This window comes from Ischnura elegans, chromosome 1 (assembly GCF_921293095.1).
Source record: "Ischnura elegans chromosome 1, ioIscEleg1.1, whole genome shotgun sequence".
Taxonomy (NCBI): Eukaryota; Metazoa; Arthropoda; class Insecta; order Odonata; family Coenagrionidae; genus Ischnura; species Ischnura elegans.
In genome coordinates, this window is record NC_060246.1 from 89,014,380 (window position 1) to 89,035,168 (window position 20,789).

The 20,789-nt window shown below is 38.4% G+C and overlaps 1 protein-coding gene across 2 annotated transcripts in view; it reads left to right on the plus strand.

Annotated features, from left to right (window-relative positions):
* The window catches only part of LOC124165511 (aminopeptidase N), a 119,308-nt gene that overhangs the window by 56,338 nt on the left and 42,181 nt on the right, over positions 1–20,789 (plus strand). Inside the window, exon 1 of one of the 2 annotated variants that reach the window (XM_046542956.1) lies at positions 12,281–12,388. The exons of the other annotated variant lie outside the window; for it this stretch is intronic. Within the exon in view, the coding sequence (XP_046398912.1) occupies positions 12,354–12,388 (35 nt within the window). The 5' untranslated portion in view covers positions 12,281–12,353. Of the gene's footprint in view, positions 1–12,280; positions 12,389–20,789 lie in introns of those variants that run through there. 2 annotated transcript variants of the gene reach the window in all.

Consider the following 20,789-nt stretch of genomic DNA (forward strand, 5'->3'; position numbering starts at 1 on the left):
AGAGAAATAGAGCTGGCCTTTTCATGGGTGTCCGTGTGATGAATGGAAAACTGAACGGACGTTCGCTGTAAAGTGGGAGAGAGCCGGAGAACCGGAGGTGCGCCCCCTTGGTACATGAACAGCGAAATGGTTATAAATCGTCGGTGGGAACAGCACCCGGGGTGGAGCGTTATCGATATTGTCTGCGTAAAAGCCCGGTTTTCACATTTTGCATGTGGCTGCGGATGTTTGGGGAAAACTCCCTAATGTACGCTAAAAGTTTTCGCCCCTGCTGTGAATATAGCTAGATAATGAGTCCCTACCCATTTCCGTTCTCTGTGACATTAGGGTGTCCCTTATTTCCCGACATTAGAGCTCTCCCCCCACAATTTTGTTTCAAGGTCTCTAAAATGTGCCACTGCAAAAATATAATGAGATAGAAGTATTTATACCCGTGCCGAATCGATGGCGAAGCTGTGCGAAAAATACGCTCAGACTTTTCTTACTAAATCACGATTGGGCCTGCTGGTTTAGGAAGTATGTGCGGCGGTTAATCAATTTGCAACTGTTAAGTGTTGCTTACGCGTAATTCGGAAGCTACTCTGGCATATTAATTAGGAGTTATCCAAAACAGGCATGTAGTCGGAGATTTTCTTCGGGTGGAAACTTTGGTGGTATGTGGGCTGCCTAAACTGATTGTGAAACCTGGTATTAAAAAGTAGATAAAGTGAATATTCCCCGTTTTGGAAAATGGGATATACCTATTGTTTTTGATTGACACACATCAAAAATCGATACATTTCATTTAATCCGTAGTGGCAAATTCATTTGTTGTTGCGACTATTATTTAGAATAGCATCTCAGTTAATCAAAAATTAATGAAATTTTCTCTAACCTCCATTAGTGCCTAAGCCACAATGCTAAAATTGGAGCTAATTACGTAGTTTTTACTGTATCAAATTTGGATTTAAATAACCTGTTATTGAAAAGGAGATTAATTGAATATTCCTCGTCTTTGAAAATGAAATGGAAGATTCCATTGCATGTACAATTTAGTGATGTAAACCAATCTTCAATCCAATGAGACATATTTTCATTTCTTAGTTTTTCAAATTATATGCATTTTCAAGAAAATTAGAATTATATTTGTAAGATAAATGACAAATGAGGTCGAAGAGTATACGAGTGGTCTATTTTCTCGCCCATTGAGGGACATCCGCGTATCCTTTGACCTTTCCCACTTACTCCCCAATTCATATCGGGCAATAATGGGACATGCAGCCCCAAATGCCTCTCGTCGCATGTCTTCAAGGCTAATAGAGCCTAATACCGATAAACTATTTCTGGATGAATAACGATGCCATCTTACATGCATTTCTCGTCCTTTGATAAGCCTATTCATTCGGATCGAATGTTCTTATTCTTCTTTCTCAGTTCATTCAATGATTCTCATTCATTAACTATGTTTAATATTTAATTTTTGAGCTTTAATTAACTGGGCTGATATCTTTTGATAATTTTACTTCTATTAAATGGAACAGGACGAGTTATTATTCCTGATGGCTTTCATACTTTAAAGTTATTTTCCAATTGCTCGAGTAAACAGTGACTTTCGGCGAATTATTCAATTATTTCCAATCATGGACAACTCCAATCACTATGATTAATATTGTTACACGTGGCTCTTCTTCCAAAAACAATTACAGCACTGATACTCTTCCTCTGCTAAGTGAACGGTACTGAACTACTGTAGACAAGTATTTGCTCAACATGGTTCTTCGTGATTTCTCCTCAGATTTGCGCTTATCTGATTAGTAAAATCTATTCGTATGAACACTGTATTCTCAGATTTTTCTCTTCTACACGATTGTTTTTCATTTATAGTTAATAAGCCGTCGTGGTCACTGTGTTTGGGTTGTTTACCTCTTTGGATATAAATATTGTGAAGCCTTTTTTAAAAACCTGAGTTGCAAGCTGGTTTCTCTGGCTGCTACTGCTTCATGGACTACTTCAGCTGGCAAGGGAAATGGCACTGGACCATTGGCATACGAAGAGTGATTGGCAGGAGCATTCGGGATTATGTTATTTTCTGCATGCTATTCTTCAGTTTGCTAACAAAATCCCTTCTCTCAAACTATATGATAAGTGTTCTCCCGATCCATACATATTGCACTGCGAAGTCGGCTGCTCAGCCATGCATTCATGTTGATTAACTTTTTTCTTCTCTCAAGATTTTATGGAACGCATTGAGCCTATGTTCAACATTTTTTCACTTGTTCAACGATCCATTTATCACTAATCATTTTCTGTATCCCTCCTAGTATTATTAAGCCCATATTTTTTGTCTTAGTTTACAGGATATTCATGAGCTTTCCAGATTGCTTACCCGCTGTGGTGGATGCATGATTACATTTTCTGATTGCGATTCTGCGTAGCATGTGTCTGCTCTTCAAGACTTCTTTCATGTGATACCATCGCTGTAAAATTTTATCATTCTTTTAATATTGGAGCAACCTAGACTTCTCCTTCGCGTAATATTGTTTTTTTTCCTATCCCTTGCACGGAATAAATCTAATATCTTCCTGCAATGAAAAAGACGTGAAAATAAACTGCTTAACAAATGGATAGATGTATGCGTGCGTGAAATTTTGTGGTTTATTTTTTCAATATTCGCCGTTTTGGATACATTACTTGAGTTTTTCTAGAAATATAAAATCAAAGTGATGATGTGATGTGGAGAAAATAATGTGGTTTGTTAGCGGAAAATGGCGACGTGACCACTATTTCACCACGTCGCATATGCAATGGACGCAGGCATTTAGTTGAGATTTCTGAACTTTAGAAGTCGTGCGTTTCTATGGAATATACATACAACTATTGTCATTATTCTATCCGGGGCAGTTCGGCCCTACCAGCCCGCCACCAACGCAAGTGGCGTAGGGAAAATCAACCGTTAAATATCGCACCAGAAGGGAACCATTCAACGCACACTCAGTCCGGATAGAAGCATAAAAGTTTCACGAGCCCTTATAATTTACAAACAAACCCGTCTTGGTGAAATATTTACGTTATTCGGTCTAAATTTATTGCATTCTGTTGGCATATGTATTTTTGTTGCCTGAGTGGTCTTATGTGGTATCGACGGAATGGTGGCTATGTGTTAGCTCTGAACTACAGAGACAGCTATCGAAGAATGAGAAAAACAAGGAGGAAGTATCCTCCAAGTTGATGAAGAGTTTTAGTGATAGAAATGTATGACATTGGGAAAGATAGTCGGTGCCCGTGGACTTTAGAGAATTTGAATGGTGTTTAGAGCTAGTTTAGTTGTTTTTCATTTGGAAGGCTACGGTGAAAATCTAGAAGGTGGTAGGGTGGAATGCTTCTTTTGCTATCCTATATAATTATTAGAGCTGTGTGAGAAAATTGTTGCTCGGTGATATTTACTCCCACCTTAAGGGGGAATTAAATGTTCCTTCCACAGAAGATACCATTAATAATACAATATTTCTGAATGTACCAATTTTTATTCGATTCTGACGTACCTGTGCATTTTGCATTTCTATTTTTCGATGGAAATCGCCAAATGGCGTAATGAGAATAAAAATATTTGAATTTATTTATAATAATAAGAATATAACCAATTTCAAATTTATTTTTTAAAGGCTACGAGAAGAAAATTAAAATGAGTGTCTCAGATTCAGAATCTTAGTTTAAATAAATGCATTTTGCATGCGATGTTGCATCACATGGAAAAAGTGTGAGCTCGTAATTAACTATACATATGCACTGACCTCCATCTCCGCGGGCTCTGGATCGAATCTCGGAAAGGACGATTTCTTTCTTTAGGTCGCTGTTAAGTACACATCTTCCTCTCCCACAATGATATCTCTCACTTGGTACCTCTCTTACTCTAAGTCAACTATCTCTTATTCTTAAACCTCACATTTGATACGTTTTTCCTATCATTTGTCACCTTACTGAACGAACAGTCATCAATCTATGGAGGAAAAGGAAGAGGATGGCGCCAAAGGGGTCACGTGAGTTTGAACGCTTTGCACGAATTGAAGGTGGTCCATATATTTGTTCGGGAAGTAAAAATGGTGGCCATTCCTATAATTCTACTAAGAGGGAGCAGAAGATTTAGGCCGTTTTTCCACGGCCACAAAAAAACCCGCATAACGCCATGTGAGCGCAAGGCACTACATAACGCGTTATGGGAGGAAAGGGAGCCATGGTAACCATTTCGACCAATCAGACCTAGCTGTCTTCGGGGAGTAAGAGCGGAGAACTCTTACAGTGTCTCGTGTTTGTAATTAATGGTACTGCTTCAAAATAGTGGCTCGGGAAGCATAATTTTTTTGTCTGTTCCATTAAGGCAGCGTGAACGACTTTTTCTTCAACTACGGTCATTTTATTCAATCTCCGAAATCCGGCACCAGATTTTACTGTTATCCCTTTCTTTGATTGTAACTATTATTCACAGAAAAAAATTGAGTTATCGTCAAATGCGAGAACCAATCTGCTCCAAATGACTATTCTCTGCTCTTTGCGTCTATGTTTATGATAGTTTTTTCATTTTTCCTACTTTTAAGATCTCAAATTGGTCATAAATATTTGAAATAGTCTTCGACTTGATAGTGGGCGCTTTTGGTATGCCTTTTGATCTCATCATCATCATTAGTCAACAAACCTAAGATTGGTTTGACGCAGCTCTCCATTTCTCTCTCCTATCCGCTAATCTCTTCATAGCTACATATTTATTCTCTTTTACATCCTTTATAACCTGTCATATATATAACTCATTCGGGGCCGTCCCTTGCCCTTTTTCCATTCCACTTGTCCTTCAACGATTGTCTTCATCAGACCATCGTGCCTCAAAATGTGGCCAACTAAGTTGTCCCTTCTTCTGCATAAGGGTTTTAGGAGGTTTCTCTTTTCTCCTACTCTCCTTAGCACTTCCTGGTTACTCACACGGTCAATCCATTTTATCTTCATCATTCTTCGGTAGCACCACATTTCGAATGCTTCCACTCTTGACTTCTCTGCTGCTGTCAACGTCCAAGCCTCGCTTCCATAGAGAAAAATACTCCATATGTAGCATCTGATGAAATGTTTCCTTATTTCTATGCTGGTATTTTCAGCTGTAAGAAGATTCTTCTTTTTGTAGAAAGCCCTCTTCGCCTGCGCTATTCTACTGTGTATTTCTTTCTTTCTCCGTCCATCGCTGGTAATTCGGCTTCCCAGGTAAGAGAACTCGTTCACCTCTTCAAGCTTATGCTTTCCTAGGTTGATGTTTGTTTTAGCCTCCTCTCTTTTGCTGCAAACTAATAAATTAGTCTTATTTTTGTTGATTTTCAGCTGATATCTGGCCATTGTCCTTACCATGTTTGTCAACGTCTTCTTCAAATCCTTCTCTGTCTCGGCTATGACTGCTACGTCGTCAGCAAATCGCAGCATACTAATTTTTTCTCCGTGGATATTGACATCCGAAGCTTTCTGCTTGATTTCGTTGATGGCTTTCTCTATGTAAACATTAAAAATAAGGGGGAAAGCGCACAACCTTGTCTCACCCCTTTTCTTATTCTCGCTTCTGCACCGTTTGGTCAACATTTGATCACAGCTACTTGGTTTTTATACAAACTATGAATAATTCTAAGATCATTGTAGAGTACCCCGATTTCTTTCCAAATTCTAAGCATTGATTTCCATTCCACGTTATCAAAGGCCTTCTCTAAATCGACAAATGCTATGAAGGTTGGTTTGTTTTTCTCCATTCTCTTATCTATGATCATCCTAAGAGCAAAAATTGCTTCCCTTGTGCCCCTGCTTTTCCTAAATCCGAATTGGTCCTCATCCAGGAATTCTTCTGCTCTTCGTTCAATTCTCCTGTAAATGATTCTTGTCAGAATCTTCGACGCATGTGTCGTCAGGCTTATGGTCCTAAATTCTTCGCACTTCTCAGCTCTCTTCTTTTTGGGTATGGGAATGATGATGTTCTTCTCGAAGTCACTATGTAAATCTCCTGTTGAGTACATATCGCAGATAGTTTTATACAGTTGAGTTAAGACCTTTTCTCCTGCATTTTTTATTAACTCTGCTGGAATGTCATCTATTCCTGGGGCCTTATTCTTTCGCAGGTCTCTTACTGCAGCGTCAAATTCCGATCTTAAGATGCTTGCTCCAATGTCATCCTTTTCAACTTCACTTTCCTCTTCGAGAACTTTTGAGCTAAGTTTGCTCCCGTTGTATAATTCCTCCAGGTATTCCTTCCATCTCTCGGCTTTATCTTCGTTTTCAATTAGAATGTTTCCATTCCTGTCCCTTATGCTATTGCATTTTGTGTTTCGTTCCTTGAAATGGTTCCTCACTATTCTATAGGCCGCTTCCACTTTCCCTTTTACGAGGTTATTTTTTACGTCCTCACATATGTTCCTCATCCACGCTTCTCTGGCTTTCCTCGCTTGGCGGCAAATCTCGTTCCTTATTCTCTTGTAGCAAGCCTGCCCTTCCTCAGTATTCGTATTCTTATACTTTCTCCTTTCTTCAATGAGGTATAGGATTTCATCCGTGATCCATGGCTTTTTCTTAACACATTTTCTTATCCCTAGAACTTCTCTAGCGGCCTCCTGGAATCCACTTTTTATGGTAGTCCAGTTATTCTCAACTGAGTTTTCAGACTGATCTAGTCCTCTCTTGCGCTCCACTACTTCTTGAAAGGCCTGTTGATTTTTTGGCTCCTTAAGTTTCTCTTATTGCCAGATGTTCTCTGCTGATTTCTTCAATTTCTTGAATTTCAGATGGCATTTCATCATCACTAGATTATGATCACTGTCAATACCTGCCCCCGGGTAGCTTTTACAGTCCTTTATCTGGTTTCTAAACCTCTGCTTCACTAACATATAGTCTAGTTGAAATCTTCTTTTGTCTCCTGGCATTTTCCATGTGTATCTTCTTCGCATGTGATTCTTAAATAGAGTGTTGGCAACCACTAATTTGTGTTCTGTTCAGAACTCTAACAGCCTTTCTCCTCTTTCATTTCTATTTCCTAATCCATATTTTCCAGTTATTCTTCCATCCTGGCCTTCGCCGACGACAGCGTTCCAATCACCTAAAACAATTAGGTTTTCTTCACCCCTTACCTTTTTGATTACTTCCTTTATATCATCGTAGACGTCTTCAACTTCTTCATCCTCGTAGTCTGTCGTGGGCATGTAGACCTGAACCACTACGGTATCTACCGGCTTAGTCTCTATCTTCACCATAACTATCCTTTCATTGTACTGTAGGAAGCTTTTCACACGCATTCCGGCGCTCTTTCTGAGCATTATCCCAACCCCAGCATTACCGTTCAGGGATCCTGTGTGTATAATCCTATAGCTTCCACTCCAAAAGTCTCCCTCCTCAGGCCATTTCATTTCGCTGATTCCTAGCACGTCGATATTCAATCTCTCCATTTCCACTTTAAGGTTTTCTAGCTTACCGTAAGTCCTGAGTGATCTCACGTTCCATGTACCTATCCTCATAACTTTATCACAATTGACCGATGTACCCTCTCGGGTAGTCCCCGCCCGGAGATCCGAATGGGGGACTAGTTTACCTCCGGAATTTTTTACCTGAGAGAATTCCATCATGTCAGACAATTTAAAGTTGGAGTAGCTGCGCCTCCTCGGGATAATAATGTGGTGGTTTCCCCTTGCCTTCCACATCGCAGTACTACAGCCGTTAAAGTAAATGTTACCACGCCTGAAGTGCAATGAGTGTCGCTGTACTGACCATCGTGATCTCCACCTTCACTCATATGATGAAGAGCTGCTGCCCTCTCCTCCGGATGATGTGAGGCATAATTGTTGGCGGCCTCTCATCGCCAAGTCACGGTATCTTCACAGGTTTAGTGTATCATTTAGATGGCCTATCTCACCCAGGGATAGGCCCATACCACCTCGGATAACCGCCGCTTTTTGTCCACGACTGCTTATTCGACAAGTAAACTTGCTTATATCGCAGCTAACCTCTATATCTAGAGGTTGACCCACCATCCGCAACCCGGTGGACGCACTCGGTGGCTTAAAGCTAAGCCGCGAGTCTTTTGGTCTAGAACTTGAAAATCGTGAAAAAAATGCTTTTCCACTGCAGTCCCTGCCCAAAATTCAGGGTATTTGAAGTATTCTTACAATTCTAATCCTTTCATTTAGCCGAGTAATTTCGCACCATCGTGACATACGCGAGTCTTTTTCCCCGTTTTGTGTGCTATCTAGTTTCCTATTTCCTAATCTTGAGTCATCTGGAGTGTTCAGTAGTGCTACCTATAGATAGGGAGTGGCAACAGACTCAAGATAAAATTTAAGTTTAAATCCTAGCTGTAGAGCTTTGAACAGTAGATCAATTGGATATGAGTATAAAAGAAATTCATTTAAAATGCAGCATTGACTACTTTTAAGGCATCATCTCTGGATGATGTTATAGTTAAGTGAAAAATTAAAATTCACGTATAGCTGCAAAACAAATGATACATTTGTGTGGCGAGTAGGAAAAAGTATTTAAAACTCATTTGTAACATTAAGGAGATAGTAAAACGCATATTTTTTAGGTTTAAAGGAAAGTATAACCAAGCGGTACTCGAGGGCGATACGAATTCACAGAACATAGGGTTAGCCTTGAGGTGCATGCATCATTCAAGTTAATATAAGCAAACTAACATTTTCGTTTTATCGTCTTTTTACTATAACGAGACCAACACCGGTTGATTTAAAATAAATATTTCGAAGCACTAATTCACAGTTAGTTCATCATAGCTTAAATAAACCAAATGACCCAGTGAGTGAAACGGCATACGTTAAATGCGTGATATTGCATATTTTTCGTGAAATAACGATATCATTCTGCAAAACGGGAGCTTGTTTACACCTTAGAAGTGGAATCGTTAACTGCCTCGCTGAATATGAGGGTGAAATACAGTCATCTGGCAATTTTTCTCATGACATTTCACCCGCCAATGGTGAAATATGTAGTTAATAGTAGTATTCGAACTGGTACGAAGTCATTTATATTCTCAGCGTCGTCAATCGAGACTTCTTTATGATCTTGATTTGTAAAGGTTCACAATGCTGCGCTGGGACAACCCGAGGTCATTTGTGCCCCCGTCTCCCATCGCGTTACCTGGGTGCCCGATTTCTCCCCTCCACGATCCGCACTGCAGGCAATTTTTGGTGAAAATGTCACATTTTTCATGCGAATCGGTGGCAGGTATATTTTTGTGTCGCGATAACTAAATACGCCTGCCGTTCCACGAGGAAAAAATCCCGTCCCGTTGACGAAATTGACGGCTTTGCTTTCGCCTCGCTTACCGTCTTTATTTTTTTAATTTCCTTTCGCCAACGACGTTTTCGAATTTAGCTCCTGTGGGAATCCTTTTTTTGGATCAAGTTCAAATTTTACGCGTTGGTTCGTGTATGGGCCCATTGATCCATATTTCAAGTAAGCAAATTCTTCAACCAATTTTCCTGCATGTCTACTGGTGCTATGAGAAAGAAGTGTTTAAACTGACGTATGAGTGTTGAATATTAAGTTGAGAATATCGTGTTCTCGAGGCTTGAAATACTTCGATAACGCTTGTATCTACCTCCTGGATTGCTTGTACAAGGAAGGTTATATTTCGGGCTGTTATTATAAATGTTCCACTGGTAGTTTCCAAGACTGCGTATTCACGAACAAAATAGGTAATTGTCAGGCTGACACATTTTCTTGCGATTCTTCTATTTTTGAACTAAAACAGCATGAAAAAAATACCCACCATGAAATAAATAATATAATATGGAAATTAGTAAAAAGTTAAATGCCCTTCACTTCGCCTTTTTCTACGAATTTTTTTACATTAAAACACGATGTCTTAACACAGTAACAGGGCGAACAGATATTTTTCCATACCGAATAAATACGAGCGCACTTATGTAAATGCCCACCCTTGGCCAATCAAAATGCCGAATTTTTCTGTTTGAATGAAATGTTTAAATAATTATCCTTTAGACCGTTATGCGGAATTTCCTTATTGAGTAATTCAAATCCTCCCGCGGTTTTGCTGCGCCAATTTAGTGGAAAGATTCACTTCGTGTTGTCAGCTGACGGCCGATAAGCGCATCGTGCCAAGAATGAATTTAATTTTTTTAACCGGCTGAATTTTAAATGTGTATTTTTATCCATCGTCAATTTTCATCAATATTTTAACAACCATAGAACCAAAGTTTTGGTTATTTTTGAGGGAATCTGCGACCGTTCGTCATAATTTGATTTGAAGACATGCCATATTGATGGCACATTGCGTATAAGTACTGCACACTTATTTTGCTAAAAATGCTGTGCGTGGGCATCGTGGTGAAGCTAAATCACCAGAAATTATGGCTCTTCTGTTGAGATAAACGGGCCTCTGTTGCTTGCATCCTAGAATTCCTAATGCAAATATGTTCGTATATTACAGATAATTCTTACTGAATCAGAGTGAAAGATATGGTTCTGGATGCAAATAATCCGCAAATATCTTCCGCTCCTAAAATACAATCTAACACACGTCTGAAATTCTCAAATTTTGAGTCAGAAATGATACACAAAAGCGTTCAGTTATGTAATTGGCACCTATGATAACAGAACAAGTTCAGTTCAAGTTAGAAGTACCTACATTCGCTACTCGCAATTCTTCGGTCCGCGGGCGAGAGCCTAATTCTAAATCTACGCCTTCATGCCGTCACTCCATGATGCCAGTCGCAAGTCTCCACTTGTCATGTTCACTAGTGTCGAGGACCAGCATAGTTATTCGCCGGTTGGTCACTCGTCATGTGGAGGTGAAAGTCGGCGAGAGCCCCTTGATTAATAGGAGCAGTGCATTGCGTCATTTACAGGCTCAATTAGCATACTTCGGTGCAATGGACGGGCGGGAGTTTTGTTGTAAATTATTGGCAAAGGATAAATTATAGCCACCTTATATAAGACGGTTGGGAACCTCAATTTAATCTTCGAGTGCATGCTTTTCAATCATATTTTGATCGTTACGATTTATTACTCTTATATATGGGAGTGTTTTTATCGACTATGAAATGTATGGCATATGCTATCATGTCATGCTATTTTGAATGAATTATCAATTCAATATTTTAATCATCCATCATTGAATAAAATTTTTATGCAACTTAATCGTCGTTATTTATTTATTATAGTATTCTACAGATTAAGGAAGGTTTCCATGAAGTACTTGAGAAGCATTATGGGAAAATCCCCTTTCTTCAAGCACTTCCCTCTTCAATTCAGAGTAAGGCCTACTCCCTTTCATCCTATCTTTTCCTTCCTCTCACTCGTTTACCAAACATTCTACCCTCTAACACTGTTTTCAGCATCCCCTCCCCGCTAAGTACTCGCTCCATCCATACCTTCTGTCTCCTCCGTATCTCATCTAAAAGCTGCCTCTCCTCACCCACCATGTCTAGCACTTCTTAATCTTAATCTCCGTTAATGATGGAATTTGACATGCCTCTCATTCATCATTCTTTGATTTATTCTGTAAATTTAATAATTGATTCGTTATTAATGAATTTATCATATTTATTTTACGAAAGGAAATGGATATCATAAATTAATTAAGGCTTTAATACGTAGAAAGTTGCTTACATTCATCATATAATAAACCCAATATAAACTCCTCACTTTTAATTTTCAAACTAACCTAGACCTATGCCTAGATGATGGCTAAAAACTCTCTTGAAACCCGAAACGTTTGAAAAATTATAGCGTGGATTTAAACAGAAATTAATTCTACTGTGATGGAAAGTAAATGCATTGCACCTACCTACATGATTATTTGTATGGACTAATATCTACCGTGTTGACACAGATAGATAAATGTATTTTAGCCACGGGCAAAGTCATGGCTGGAATTGACTGGAAGAATTTAAAAAATGGAAGCGTAAACTCTTGAAGATGTAATATTTTAGGCAATATGCAAAATGAAGTCGTGATCATTGCTCTGTGTCGTATCTGTAATTCATTAACTGCTTTAAATGGGTCTCAAACGGCGTCAATGAGAGAGTATAAAAAAATTAAAACCATCATCGTGATAGCTCCTCGTACGCCGTAGAAGTATATATTTCCTTTCCGCTGCTTCATATCAGTCGATTCCCCTCATTCTATCCGCCACATTTAACCTTCACACTCCCCTCCCTGACTTACGCAACATTTTTTTCACTATCTCTGACTCATAAGAGGTTTTTAGTCTCTCAATTTCTTCTGTCTTCTCAAGTGAAGTACGTTTTTTTGATGTTTTCGTGTGCGTGTCGAAATTTACTATCAGCTTCCTAAGATACGGCAAAGTTTGGCAAACGCTTTCCTTGATCATGGCGGGGAGAACTTCAAAAATATCCAGAAGAAGGTAACTTTATATCAATTTTTACAATTTTTTTGTGACTTAGTTTAAAGATTTTCTTACTACTTTTCATAAAAGTAGCGAATTTTATTCTCAGGAGGTGTTTCCCATTGCTAATCCAATCAAAGAGGAAATGTTTATGTGCATACGCTATTTTTTGCTTCTGCGCATAAGACCAAGATTGAAATGGTAACATCTCTAACCACGTGATCTCTGGTGGGTCTGATCGGTTGATTCTGACGATATCGTTTCTTTTAACTCGTTCTCCATTCCGATTCAAAATTTATTTTACATCATACGTAAAACTCACGATGTACGAGAAGCATCAATATTTTAGTAAAATATATTTATAACTATTTAAATGTTTGCCCAGGCTTTTCGTTACTGTGCAGCGTTCATAAATAACGTTCATAAAAATTCCTCAATAATTCCTCTCATTAATTCAGTTACTTATGCACTTTTAACTCCAATTATTCTCTGTTTATATCTTAATGGCACTGCGAGAGCAATGTTTCCATATTATATCAATCGAAATACCTCCAAAACTGAAGTTGCCATTTCACATTTTTTAGTTAAATCAATTTATTATTTTTATTGTAATCGGTATAACTTTTTCCCTTCGATTATTTGCGGTTTCTTGATGTATTTACATTTTAATGCTGGAAAAGGCAGCTGTGATCCAAAGGCGCAAGAAATTTCGGCCATAATCCAGAATTTGGATTATAATATATAATATATATATAATAACGCCATAAAATAAAAAAATTCGCTTGAGCAGTAACGAGTGGTTTAGGTTGAACCCACTCACGTGTAGTGATTGTTATCTTAGGAAGAAATATCTTGAATTGACTGTAAAAGTTATTCGGAAAAAGGTTAGATGTATGTGGAATACGCCCTTAGAACAGCTGTGTTGCTTTAAAGTACCGCTAATTTGCATCAAATTTTATTCTAAAATGCTCTCAGTTTCATCTTGATGTGAAGTGTCTTTAAATATTTCAGCTGGAGTTATGTGATGATTTAATCACCCCTTTTCACATGCCTGTGAGTTCAAGTACGTCGTGATATCGCTGATGAATATGCATTATTTAAACGTTGCCACTTTCACCGGCAAATGTTCTTTTGTGTGATTCTCATTTCCGACGTCGTTTCAGACTGAGATTTATTTACGCTACCATGGCCTCCATCTCGTTAGTCTGAATGCAGGTCAGCTCTCGCACTTGACAACTCAAGGGTACCTACTTGCCCCTGAAATTTGACGAGCTCACTTTTGCTCTTGTATACATGCTCTTGAGATGCTCTCCTCATTTCCATTCACGCTGAGCGAATTGCAGTCAGCCGCGCTGAGTCTGTGTATTAAGAGTTCCAATCCAAATGGAAAACGAACATTCTTTTAGCCACTCTTGGTAGACGTGTTTATCGTGTGAGATGTGTGATCTTGCTGTGAGTTAAAAAATGTCTAATTCGTATTTTAATTATATGCTAAATTCTGTCCTTCACTTTGATTTCCAATTTATTTCGGTTTAATTTATGGTTCGGCCACACAATTCTTGCGCATTGACTCGAAATTTTTGAATAAATATAAACATTTGGATAGGACGTCTTGCCGTAGCTGCGCACAAACTCCGTGTATGCATTGCATGAATTTTGACATGGACCTAACCTGAGTATAATTTACTGGAGAAATCGATACCTCCACTGCATTAACGCTCAACAATAGCCTACCGAATCAAATCCGCTCATCTAGGTGGCCCTTATAGAACTAGATGGGCGGATTTGATTCGGTGGGCGATTGTCGAGCATTTATGCAGTTGAGGTATTGGAATAAAAGGGAATAGCAAATATAATCGACAAGAAGATTTTACTAGATAGTTGTTTCAGCTATATTTTGTGCGTATAGGTAAAGCATCCGCGATGAAACATGATTTGTGGGAAATTTCTAAGCAATTTTTTTTTTTGCTTTCTATAAAAAAATGCTTGGTCGTACATTTATTTTTATGTTTAGAGATTTTTACCGCATCGCATAGGTTTGTTCTATATCTTATTAGTATTTATCTATCAATACTTTTCCTCATTTTGGAAATATTCTCCCAGGATCATCAACGGATATTTTGGCAACCCATTTTCCTCATTTAAATGCTGAGAACGGCTGCAAATCCAAATGTCATAATTTTTCAAGTTTTGGTTATTAATAAAATGTTATGCCTCAGTAATTTCTCAGTAAAAAATAGCAGCAAAATTTATTCTAGAATTGGCAGCTTACTCAAACTGAAACGAATTAAAGATGTCGTAACTTCACTTCCTCGCGGTAGACATTCTCTCAGTAATTTGTGGAAACTGGAAGTTAAAGGAATTTGTATCCATTAGTGGTGAAGGACTGATCTTTCAATAATTTCAAACACGTGCTAATTACCACTTCACCACTAAGCCATCTCAGATTCTTATACCTTATATTGTAGATGATCAATCACTACCCAGGTCAATGGAAGAAGAGTAAATTACATTCGAATGTTTTATTCGAGTGTCTATAGATCTCAATGAACATTGATTTGTATTTACTCAGTAACTAAATAAATTATCTTGTCGTTACGGAGAGCCTTTAGAATTTGAACAAATTTAATGTAAACCTAACTCCCTCAAAATCTTGTAGTGCAATGGAAATATGTATCATGCGACTAATGGAATGGTGCCTTGGAGGAATTTGTATTTAATGAGAGCTAGTGCTGATTACATATTTAAATTCATTTTTTGTTGTGAAGTTTCTATATTTAATGTATTTTTGCTTAACATTTGAATCATGTTTCACTTATACCACATAAATATTTCCATCTGGCTCATTTTTATCCAAAGACTTGTGCAAAATGTATGCGAAGAAAAAATTTGTTCAGGTATTCCGTAATTCAAGAGAAATCTCTGGGAACATATTCCTCCAAATATCGACAAGCGGAGTGGATGGGAGGAAAGGAATTTTACGGCCCCTTAAACATGGAATTGGGTCAGGCAATTTCTCAAGCCTCCTGAATTCCAGCCCAAAATATTTTTTAATCCAAGATAACCATGTAACCTTGCCCTTTGATTATCTCTTCATGAATTTATATTTGCGTATATCTTGCCTGATTCGGTACCCACTTGAATTTCATCAATTTTTCTGCGCTAGCATTGTGTATAAATCACCAACATTGCTAGCAATGCTAGTGATTTATTTAAAAAAGCCTATCCGTTGCTAGGCCTTTGAATAGCTAAGAAGAAAATCGGACCAATGATATTCCACCTTAATTGGGTTGAAAAAAATATAATGCAGCTACTAAGACAGGCCCGCTAACGTAATATCAGATTCCACCGCACGGTTAGTGAATGTGCAATGATCTTCTGAATGAAAAGGTAACTAATAAGTAAAATTCGACTGCGCTTACGTAATTATGTCTAATTTGCAGAGTATGCATGCATATGGATCGGAAAAATGAGGCTAAGCATGAATCACGTGATACTTGACCGTATAAAAGTCCAAATAGGCTATATAGCATCCAAGGACTTGCTTAAGGTCAAGTGCTGTGTGATTCTGGCTTCAGAATATTTTTGGACCGATAAATTTCGCTGCTTATTATTGGTAAGTACATCATATTTTTAGTATACTTGAAAATTTAGTTACATTGATAGTAATGGAACCGAAAAATATAACTTCCGTGGCTTAAAATAATTTCAAACTGTGAGAAATAGTTTTTCGATTGCCAAAGAAGTTGTAAGAAATTGGATGAATTTAAATTTGAAATAGGACAACCTCTGATCAATCATGGCATGACCTTTAAGGATGTTAAAAGAGGCGTAATGAATGGTGACAAAATTTTCTTGTCTTGAAGGTGTTTACCCATCGAGAAATGAAATACCGAGTTTATATAATATACAGTACTAAGTGAATCTCAAAAACAATGAAGGAAACAATGGCTGTAAATAGTAAAAAAGCTTTATTCCAGTATCCCTACGAGTATAAAACGATTCTATACTTTTTTCTAAGAATGACATGAATCTTTGTTTCTCTTTAGATTCTTCATGAGGAATGCTATTTAACGCTTACTTTACGTGACTTATTGGAATAAAGTATTAAATACTTCCAAGGGAAGCTTTCAATGAAATTTTTGCACGAACGGCACAAAAAATCACCAAGAGCCCTAACGTTGATTTTAAGACGTGAATCTATGCGCTATGATTTTTGTACACAAAACTTAGATGAAATCAAGTCCAAGCGTGTGAGTCCCATAAAATAATCTCTATCGAATATATTGTAGGTTTAGTTGTTCTTCTGTAATAATCTGGGCAAAGACTAATCATGTTGATAAATGAGAAGTGACTTTATTCGTATTTTTTTTTATAAAAGGAACAAAATCTTGTTAATGTCACGCTATGAAGAGTTAATTAGGTGTGGCCTTATAGCCAATTAAGATGGCATTAACAGTGTAATGTTTATTTTTTATGCAATGAACGCTAAAATATCCTTTAGGTGACCGTGTGTTCCTGATATTCTTGTCGATAAGTTGTCCATGATCGGTCCTGAATCTTCCTTCTTCGCAATCCCCGGAGAATAATAAAGGATAATAATTTCGACGGATGGGAGTTGCCGCGGAGAGTAAGAACGGCGAAAGTGAGCGCGTTGGCGCCGCAGTCTCGAGTTGCGAGGGGTTGAAAGCGAAAGTAGGTGGCCGGCAGCGGTGGGGCGGCAGGTGGATTATCTCGGCGAAGGTCGTCGGCGCGCGGAAAGTAGTGCCAAGGGCATCGGCGCGATTTCACTCCGCTCGCCATACCCGCCCTTTTCTCGCCACCACACTCCAGCGGACGATGTCCACCTCTGTCGCCTCGGAGTGAATGTGAAATAGAACGATTTTCGGCTTCTGGCCACGAAAGTAAGATTGAAATGGCAAAATCTGAGAGAGCTGACTGAAAGAATATGACGACTTTAAGTTGTTAACTGTTTACGCTAACTTTCATGTTTTCTACGTTTTTGTTTTCACGTTGTTTATGTTTTTTTAATGTAGTTTATTTCGATTGGAAATTTTTATCAATCATTTCCATCAAATTTTATGCTCACGAAAAAGGAAATGTATTATGATTTTAATGCAGCTCATAATTTCAGGCTTAACTGTTTGAAACCTTTTCATTGCGGAAAATAAAGTAATAAACTTTGCAAGGTTCAACGATATGTTTAAAAACACAAACTGGTTTTTTAAAAATATATTTGTGAACCTTACAAAGTTTATTTGTTTATTTTCCATAATGTTAATGGAATGTATTTTTGAATATTTCTTTGCTGACTTATTCTATTCCCTAAAACTATACTGAAGTGGAGGCTGCCATCATGGCCAGCTTTTGGTTATCGCGGAGCCACTTTGAGCGCTATTGCTTATACACTGATAACGCTGCTGCTAGCGCTTTGATAAGTAGGTACTGCCGTGCCAATGTTATTGTTGCCATAATATTGCACACAATCATCCAAAGCTTTGTTTCCTGCACGGTAGGTTATCTTGAAATTCTAGCACATGTCTAGCCTTGAATGAGGTTAATAATTTGGTAGTCACTGGGCTAAGGGGAAAAGTTATCTCACGTTCTATATTTACATTAATAGCAGGGATGGCAATAGAAACTAAACGAAAGTCAAAACCAGTAAATTTTCGATAGTTTCATCCCCGAGAACGAAAAATAGAAACGCAATGAAATGGATTTAAACCCAGGGAGTTAGGACCGTATTCTTAGTGGACCCTACACATCCGTCCCTACATAACAAAAGGCCCCTACATGCGTTTCTCAGTCGACCCTACATAAGTGGTGGGGGGTAATTCCGTCGTCAAGTTCTCTGAGATGACGTAGATGACGGCGCAGCGCCAATTTTACACTCTGGTGGTGTAATGGAACTAACTATGAAACTAAGAAAAGACGACCGAAAATGTATGGCCGAGCATATTGTTTTTGTAGGGTGTAGGACTGGTTCAGCTACCCTACATCAAGTAAGGCCCGTTTAGTTCCAAAAACGGCCATATGTAGGGCTTGATGTGGCGTATGTAGGGCGAGATCGGTTTATGTAGGGGCTGATGACGTATCCAGGGTCGGTTGGCCCTACAGGGTCGACTAAGAATACGGCCCTTAAACTCAGGGTCGAAACGAAATCGGAGTCGAAACTACTTCACGTCGAAACTAAACCAAAACTCTGGGACGAAACGAAACGTCGATATTGTGTCGCACGGGAGGGACCGGAGGGATGTTTCACCATCAAACGGTTTAGTTTCGACCCACACACGGAGTACAAAGTATGGTTGAATGAAGTAAAGGTTCGACCTACCGCCATTAGATGCATGGGACTCTCATATTTTTGCCACTACCAGGAGAACGGTGAACACAAACTGGCCATTCATATTTAAGTTCGATGTTTTAACCACTCTACAAAAATGCCAAACGTAGTGGATCGAAACTATTCTGTGTTATCCCCATCCACTCAACTTCTGGGATCGAAACTTAACTATAAACAGAGGAGTTTCGATTAATTTAGTTTCGTTCCTGGGAGAAAAATTTCGTACCCGGTCGAAACATAACTCCTTGACGATTTTAATTTCGTGCGGGAACGAAACTAAACCTAGTTCTCGTATTATCGTTTCCATCAGAGTTGAAACGAAACATTTCCGTTTCGTTTCACTTGCCATCCCTGATTAATAGTAAGAGCAGGCCTCTGCTCGGTCCGAAGAGTACAAGGCTAGAGACGACGATTCGTGTTAGTGTGGGACATATACCTAACATCATGAGTCTATTCGTGTGGGTAGTCGTAAGCGACGAGTCAGAAATATAGACGATTTGGTGATTATGCCTAAAACACCCTGTATTTAATGGAAATTATATTTAATTTGATATATAAAACGTGAGAACTAACGTTACCGTCCGAAACAGCCAATGAGCCATCTTACCGGAGAAAGAAATGTCGGATGGGGAGAGGTGGATGATAACGTGATTAGGGATGTCTAAAGGGCATAGCCGGATAAGAAGGTGAAAAGTCCCCCCTCCGGGATTTTTCCCGTACTTGGGGTATGCGATTTGGGATCAAATAGGACAAACGTCCCAATATTTCCAGCCCGCTAGATGCCCACCAGGGCCGGCTAGATCGAAAAAATGATTTTCACTCTTTTTTAAATATCTCGGTCAAGAATGCATATTTTTTAATGCTGTTTCCGGAATTTGATACCTTATTTAATGGCACATATTTCCAATTGTTTCAAGAACTTCGAGTGGGGCAAGAAGATATAGCGTCGATTTGAACATTTCTAATGCATGTTTTCATAAAACTTTCTTGAGAGGGCCAAGAAGAAAAAAGCGTTTTCTGGAGGTGTTTTTTTAATACCTTTCGGCTGGCGTATTGAAAATATAACTTTTAGGTGGTGGAACATCGCGAAAAATGCGATTGAAAATATGCGATTTTGGCCATTTGGCTCTATGCTCTGGCCCTCCATAACACCCCTCTTTAGTTATTATAGTATTCTACCGATTAAAGTGCTCACCACAGGGACAGAATTGTATTGATACTGGTTCCGAAAATGCCCTTTGAATCGCAATCGCATTCTTCGCAGCAGAAAATCACCATATGAGTATTTAATTTAATGTTGGTCACTGCCCTAGGCTACTATTCTCACTCTCACATCGTTACGAGAGGTGATAGGCGAGCCTTGAGTAGCTCCTCCTACCAAAGTACCAAACGGTTTCCGCAATGACCGGCGTGACAGTGACAGGACTCGAACCCACGACCTTGGTTTACTGGGAGATTTGAGCTGGACATCAAGTCCTTAAATGGGTCAAGTTTGTGACGAATAGGAAAAGTAAGTTTCCAAATCGATGTTTTTAGCTAATTACGAGCCCGTTGCAAGAAAATTATAATAACTAAATGAGTTAGGATAGATAGGAGGAATGCTCAGGATCAACTCATTTTTCTTCTCTCTTGAAGAAATTTGAAATTATATTTTTTCATGGGCAGTTGCCAATTTCCATGTGAAGTCGTAGCACGTTGTAGAATGACAACAAATGAAAATATTCTACTCCTTCTTAAAAAAATTAGTTCTTTCGCTGATTTTTGATGAAAGGATAATTCTATATGCTCAATGGTTGTAAGAATTTTAACAAATGTATTACCGAGTGAGCTAAAAACAAAATCTATGAATATTTATCATTATTAAAGTGACGCAAATATAATTGAATCACGTACCAAATATAATGCAATATTCCTCCTTGGTGCATCTATTATCTAGTCTATATTTTTGTACAATGTAGATTTCATGGAGTTAAATGAATTCCTCTTAGTCTAATTAACGAACCCTATTCGAAGCGAGCCATGTTTAAGTAAGTATCAATTGCTTTAATACATATGCGCCTTCCTTTAGTTTTATAA